At 48.7% G+C, this 7,049-nt stretch overlaps 1 protein-coding gene across 1 annotated transcript; it reads left to right on the top strand.

The window, feature by feature from the left end:
• Window positions 1–247: 247 nt before the first annotated feature.
• LOC147795308 (uncharacterized) lies at window positions 248–1,576 on the top strand. Its single transcript, XM_087132098.1, has one exon. It carries the CDS (start codon window positions 248–250, stop codon window positions 1,574–1,576), a length of 1,329 nt encoding a protein of 442 aa, XP_086988224.1.
• Window positions 1,577–7,049: the final 5,473 nt, after the last annotated feature.

Raw genomic sequence — 7,049 nt, 5'->3', positions numbered from 1 at the left:
TTGCCGCACTTCAGCAACAACTGCAGCAGAAACAAGAACCCCGTCAAGGAGAGCGCCAGCGTCCCAAACCCCGCCGAGGCTGTGAGAAATGCTCCCGGGAACAACAAAGTGACACCTGCGATCACTGTTATCACTGCGGGTCCTCAGAGCACTTTGCACGTGGATGCAAACAAAGGAGGAGATCCAAGCCGCAGGGAAACGACAGAGGGTTGCTCCCAGGGGACAGGGAGTAGCCCCAGCAGCGGGAATGTCCCAACAACCACAAAACCCTACAAGAGTTAATCAACTGGCGTGCCAAGTGACTACCAGGAGGGCACGAGTCAGGAATCTGGTTGGAAAGAAGTGTGTTGTCCAGTGTACCATCAATGATGTTCCAACAACAGTTCTTTGGGATACAGGTGCCCAAGTATCGATACTCAGTCTCTCCTGGGTAAAAAGCAACCTAAAGGACACTCCGGTCCGACCCATCTCGGAGCTTCTTGACTGTCCTGAGGGGTTAGACTTGAGGGCTGCCAATGGAACCCCCATCCCTTTCTTGGGATGGATTGATGTTAACCTTGTCCTACTACCAGAGAAGTCCAACAATACCTCCATCCAGTTTCCTGCTCTTGTAACTGAAGACCTCCTCCAGAACCCTATCATCGGTTTCAATGTGATCGAAGAGGCAGTTAAGTCCTATGGAAGCGGTGCCAATGATCTCCTGCTGGGGGCCATGACCACCTTGAGACGGGACCGAGCCAAAGTGCTTGTGCAAGTCATACAGATGCCAGAACAAGAAACACTGTGTACCGTGAGGACTGGCAAACGGAACACAGTCATACCCAAGCAGAGTCTGGTAGGGGTTAGATGTGTAGTCCATGCTGGTCTTCAAGGCAAGGCGACGGCACTGTTTGAACCAGATATGGAACAGCGATGGCCAGAAGGTCTTGTAGTTGAAGAATCTGTGGTGGATGTAGCAGCAGGTTCATCCTGCTCTGTAGGGATTCGGGTTAGAAATTGCACCAACCGTGACATCACTCTTCCACGCCGGAGTCAACTCGGCAGTATTGACTTAATCCAGTCAGTATACTCAGTAGATCCGTCCACCTTCTCGGAGTGGAGAGAAAAGCCAGGACCTCAGCAACAGATCAACTCAGTTTCTGATAACACCCTAGCTGCAGATGATTGGATACCTCCGGTGGATCTGAGCCATCTCCCACCCTCTCAGATGGCTGCAGTTGAAAAGATCTTAAGAGAAGAGTCTGCTGCTTTCGCCAGGGACGACACAGACCTTGGGTGTATCAGAGACTTGCAGATGAAAATTAAACTTCACAATGAGGAGCCAGTCTGCAAGACATACAACTCCATCCCAAGACCGATGTATCAAGAGGTTCGTACATACCTGTCAGATCTTATCACCCGTGGGTGGATATCCAAGTCCACGTCATCATACTCATCACCAGTAGTCTGCGTGAGAAAAAAGAGATGGCTCCCTCCGGCTTTGTGTCGATTATCGCAGCCTCAACCGGAAAACGGTCCCGGATCGCCAGCCAATCCCAAGGATCCAAGATGTGCTCAATGGGCTAGGTGGAAATAAGTGGTTCTCCACCCTAGATCAAGGAAAGGCTTACCATCAGGGATTTGTGTCTGCAGAAAGCCGCCACCTAACTGCCTTCATCACGCCATGGGGTTTGTACGAATGGGTTAGAATCCCATTCGGGCTTACCAATGCCCCTGCAGTGTTCCAACGTTATATGGAGAAGTGCCTGGATGGGATCAATTGGGACATTGCTATGACCTACCTGGATGATGTGCTGGTCCTAGGTGAGAACTTCGAGAGCCACTTGGAGAACCTGCGGACGGTCTTGAGACGCCTTAAAGAAAATGGGGTCAAGCTCAGGCCGAAGAAATGCAGCCTGTTTCAGCAAGAAGTCCGCTATCTGGGCCGACTGGTATCCAGTGAAGGTCATCGCTTGGACCCCGCAGATGTTGCCGCGGTGAAGTCCTTGAGTGAAAGGAAGCCAACAACAGTTGGAGATGTGAGGAAGCTACTGGGACTCTTGGGATACTATCGAGGCTACATACAAGGCTTCTCTACCATCGCCAAGCCACTATATGCCCTGCTCAAGCCTGACCAACAGTCGCAGCCAAAAGGTGGTCAGAAAACAGCAAGGATGAAGAACCAAACTGGACATCCACTCTCCAAGACCAGAATAGAATGGACAACCCAACATCAACAAATACTAGAGAAACTCTTGGGATTCCTTGTCACCCCTCCAGTAATGGCATTCCCTGATTACAGCGAGCCCTTTATTCTCCATACAGACGCTTCTCAAGATGGACTGGGGGCAGTGCTGTACCAGAGACAACAGGGAAAGCTTCGAGTTATCGCCTATGGATCCCGCACACTAACACCTGCCGAACAGAATTATCATTATCACTCAGGCAAGCTTGAGTTCCTTGCACTCAAATGGGCTATCTGTGAGAAGTTTCACGACTACTTGTATTACTCCCCACCTTTCACGGTTTACACAGACAACAATCCTCTGACGTACGTTCTGTCATCGGCTCGTCTGAATGCAACAGGTCAACGATGGGTTGCCGAACTTGCGGACTTTCATTTCACCATTAAGTACCGCCCAGGAAAGAACAACGCCGATGCCGACACTCTGTCGAGGCTTCCACTTGACATGGATCACTACATGAAGGACTGTACCAGGGAAGTCTCCAGGGACGACATTGATGCCACGATTGAAGCCATAGAGGCCCAGGGAAATGGCGACACAGTCTGGGCTACTGCAGTATCTGCCCAGATGGAACTCCAAAGCGTGCCCCCTCCATCTTCCAACAGCGTCTTGTTAACCAAAGGTGATGTCCAGCGGGCACAGAGTGAAGATCCATGTGTAGCTAAGGCAATAAACTACCTTCAGAAGGGGCATCGACCCCACGAAAACGATGATGGCTAAAGACCTACCAGACACCGTTGCCCTACTTCGTGAGTGGAAACATCTGAAGCTAGACAAGGGAGTACTCTACCGCCGGATCAACGGCCGCTCCCAGATGGTCATTCCAGCTAAGTTAAGGCTGCGTGTTTACCAAGAACTTCACAACAACATGGGTCATTTGGGTTCAGGACGAGTCCTCCAGCTCATCAGGGATCGATTCTTCTGGCCTCACATGCAGCGAGATGTGGAGCACTACTGTACTCGAGTCTGCAGGTGTCTAAAGGACAAGCCCCCTGCTCGCCATAACAAAGAGTCCTTGGGCACTATCACCACAACTGCCCCCTTTGAAGTTATCTCCGTCGACTTTCTGCACCTGGAACGTAGCAAGGGTGGGTTCGAGTACATCCTGGTGCTAATTGACAACTTCACACGGTTCGCCGTTGCTTACGCTACCCGAGATAAGTCTGCGAAGACCGTAGCGGATAAAATCTTCAATGATTTTATTCCTCGGTTTGGCTACCCATCAAAGATCCACCACGACCAGGGAGGAGAGTTTGAGAACAAGCTTTTCCGGAGACTACAAGAGCTGGCAGGGATCAGGATTTCCAGAACCACCCCATACCATCCCGAAGGGAATGGTCAGTGTGAGAGGCTAAACAGAACGCTACTAGGGATGCTAAGGACCCTAACAGAGGAACAAAAGTCTAACTGGAAAGACTCACTGCAGAAGGTTGTGCATGCCTACAACTGCACTAGCAACACAGCAACCGGGTTCTCTCCCTTTTTCCTGTTATACGGCAGATCACCTCGATTGCCCATAGACATCGCATTTGGGTTGGATCGACAAGAAGGTCCCGCAGCTGAAGATCATAACCTCTTCGTGAGCCGCTGGAAGACACAGATGAAAGAGGCTTATGCCCTGGCAGCCCGCAACTCAGCAAAGTCCAGTGATCGAAATAAAAGATATCATGAGCTGAAGGTCCATAGCTCTGTCCTTCAGCCTGGTGACAGAGTGCTTGTCCGCAACTTAAGACGCCATCCAGGTCCAGGCAAACTGCGGTCATACTGGGAGGATGAAGTACATGTGGTGAAACGGCGGAGAGGGGAGGATTCTCCGGTCTACGAGGTGATGGCTGAGCAAGGTAGTACCAAATCCCGGGTCATCCACCGCAACCTCCTCTTGCCCTGTGACAGTCTGCAACAGGAGGATGCCCCCCAGCAGACTCCTCAACCAGCACGAACAAAGAGAGCCCGGAAATGGCCACCTGACCCACACCAGCGCTTTGATGATGCCGATGAGAGTTCTGATGATGAGCCCAACCTGGTGATGGTCACTCCGACAGGTCAGCTAGATCAAGCTGATGTCAACCAGGAACTCAATCCAGACGCTGCGCCCTTTGTTCGGGCCCCAACCGAGCTTGATGTGGCTACGCCACATGATCCAGCTGGTCTTGACTCTGCAACACACGATGCAGCTCCTGACAGTGACCATGCAGTTCCAGACATCCAGCCAACAACTACGCTACAGCCAGAGAACCCCGACACCACAGCAGATGATGCTACTCCTTCCACTGAGGGCCTTGCCGATCCTGAGGACTATAACCACCCGGAGGTCCAAGAAAGACCAACACGCAATCGGCATCCACCCAGAATATTTGAGTATGACCAGCTGGGAATTCCAGCTACTCACAGCATGCATCCACAGGTAGATGCAGTTTCACTTGCCCCACCACAGATGTACCCCATGCAGGCACCGAACCCCCCTGTTCCTGTTATGTCGATGTGGGTCAACCCATACAGTCATCAAGCTCCCGCCATTAATGCCCACAACGTGGATGAGGAACTACCCGTACGCACCACCTTGGACCATCCCTGGAGTACAGTAATGCTGTTCAGTTTCCAGATCTATGAACACCCACATAGCTGAGACCAGTGAAGAAGGAAAAACCACTGCGCAGTGTGTAGAAGGGACCGTGAGCTGCCACTCCTGGGTACCTCTATGTGAGTACAGAACCACCGAGGTGCCATGCTGTGATGCTGGGGCCAAGGATTTATAGCTTCATTGGTATCTTCATCCGATGTTCCACGGGGGGGCACCAGTTCTTGTCCATTCTACCACGGTTCCACAGACCCAGAGAGATGAGCACGATGGACGTCATGACCCCATCAACCTCTCCCTCTACCAGGTTGCTGCGTGGGAAGGAACCAGCAAGCAACTGCAGAGCCGCCAGCTCTAGGAATGGACGCTAATGAACTGTTCCTTGGATGAACTGTCTAATCTGAGATGACTGTTTTGTTATTTATTGCCAAATGTTAGGGACAACCTTTCTTTTTGCAGGGGAGAGTGTAGAGGATAGAGAAATTAGGCACCCCCCAAAATTGAAATGGACCAGTCCTAAAGTTACTTAGTGACCCTACCCCTGGACCTTATGGTAGAACCCAAAGGACAGGATGTTGGCTCTGTTGACTGTGCTGGTCACTTGAGGCAGACCATTGCTTAAGTGAACACCACAATCAGCAAGTGTCCTTTTCTGCCCCTTTGTCCACAGGTATGTTTCAAGTTCAATTCTTGTTTTATTGATTCTTTTCTACATTATTTTGAGTTCTTTGTGTTATGTCAAGTATAGCTGTTTATGATAATAGTTTGGTATATAAAGCTACAACTTTATTGCCCTTATTCTTGTATTTGTTTGGCAATGGACTAGTTGATGTTGGATCCAAAGTATATAAGGTTTTGGACTCTACACACATGTAGAAGAACTTGCCATACATTGCTATTAAAATGTAGATGAAGTTTGTACCATTTTTATTCTGGAGAATGTCCCGACTTGAAACACTGGATCAGAGTCGGCCTTACATGTATTCTGATCTGGGGTGAACGTTCGACAGTAGATGTATTTCATTGTAACAAAGTTTTCCTGAAAGGTTAATCATCTTGAAACAATTGTTGCAACTGAGTTAGTAAGAAGCAGAAGAAATTGGAAGATAGGAGACAGTAAAAACTTATGAACCCTCGTGGTCACACCTGTATTATACATGTACTGGATAATGTGTAGAGAATGCACAGCAGTGACCACATGGCAGGGTCATTGACTCTAGCCACAGTGGCATGGACTCCCACATGGACTGTGGTGACTCATCACTGTATAACCACATTAGCCTTGGATAGTTTTATTGGCCCAGCTCAGTAGGACAGATGTGTGTTTTTTTACTTATGAGAGACAAGTCTCAGGCTAGGGAACTAGGTCGGTGCACATGTGGGCTTTGTCCCAAGGAATGTTGTTTATGTAAAACTTTATAGAGGCAGGATATGGGCCATGTGAGTTTGAAGTGTTGTTTCCTGGACCCTGCACTGACAAGAACACAATGCCATAGGAAGTGTGACAAATGCACTAAAAGGAACACTCCTAGTGAGTAAATCTAGGTGAATTATATATCCTTGACATAAATTCATGTCTCTGTTTAATTCAAAGTATGAGAATTGTTAGAATTAAACACTTGAGGCAGACCATTGCTTAAGTGAACACCACAATCAGCAAGTGTCCTTTTCTGCCCTTTGTCCACAGTCAAAGATATTTATTCCAGTTTTATCTACTGACACCCCCCCACCCAACGGGGGTACTACACATGTACTATTTGAGCAATCAAGCAATTTTCCTGTGAAACTGTCTGAGACATAGGCCTACTGTGGTATTCTAAAGACGACACGCTTGCCATATTGTTAGCTCTTCTCCACCTTTTATTCCTCCCGGATCATGCTGTGTATGGGGGGGTGCCTGAAAAACAATCGTAGGGTGATTTCAGCCTATGCCCCCAGAAAAAATTGTGCATTATGCCCCCGCAAACATTCTTCACAAGCCACTGACACTGTGATAAACTTTTAAGATATTCTCAATGCATCTTGGGTATGTATGAACAATCCACACATGCGCAATCCCATAGGGTGTTGTTGTTGTGATAGGGTTAATTGCACTTCCAGCTTATTAAGTAGCTATTTGCGGCAGGAGCAATAAATTCTTTGTTAATCAGCATCCTGTGAGTGATGGATGGGAACCAGTAAAAAAAAATCATTTTTTTTCCAAACAAAAATCATTGTACTTGATCATCAAGAAACAAGCCCAGCAG

This window comes from Acanthaster planci, unplaced genomic scaffold (genome assembly GCF_054643075.1).
Source record: "Acanthaster planci isolate LZ-2023a unplaced genomic scaffold, COTS_SCS Contig82, whole genome shotgun sequence".
Taxonomy (NCBI): Eukaryota; Metazoa; Echinodermata; class Asteroidea; order Valvatida; family Acanthasteridae; genus Acanthaster; species Acanthaster planci.
The sequence above is the reverse complement of the archived record's forward strand: the minus strand, read 5'-3'. Positions and strand labels throughout refer to the sequence as shown.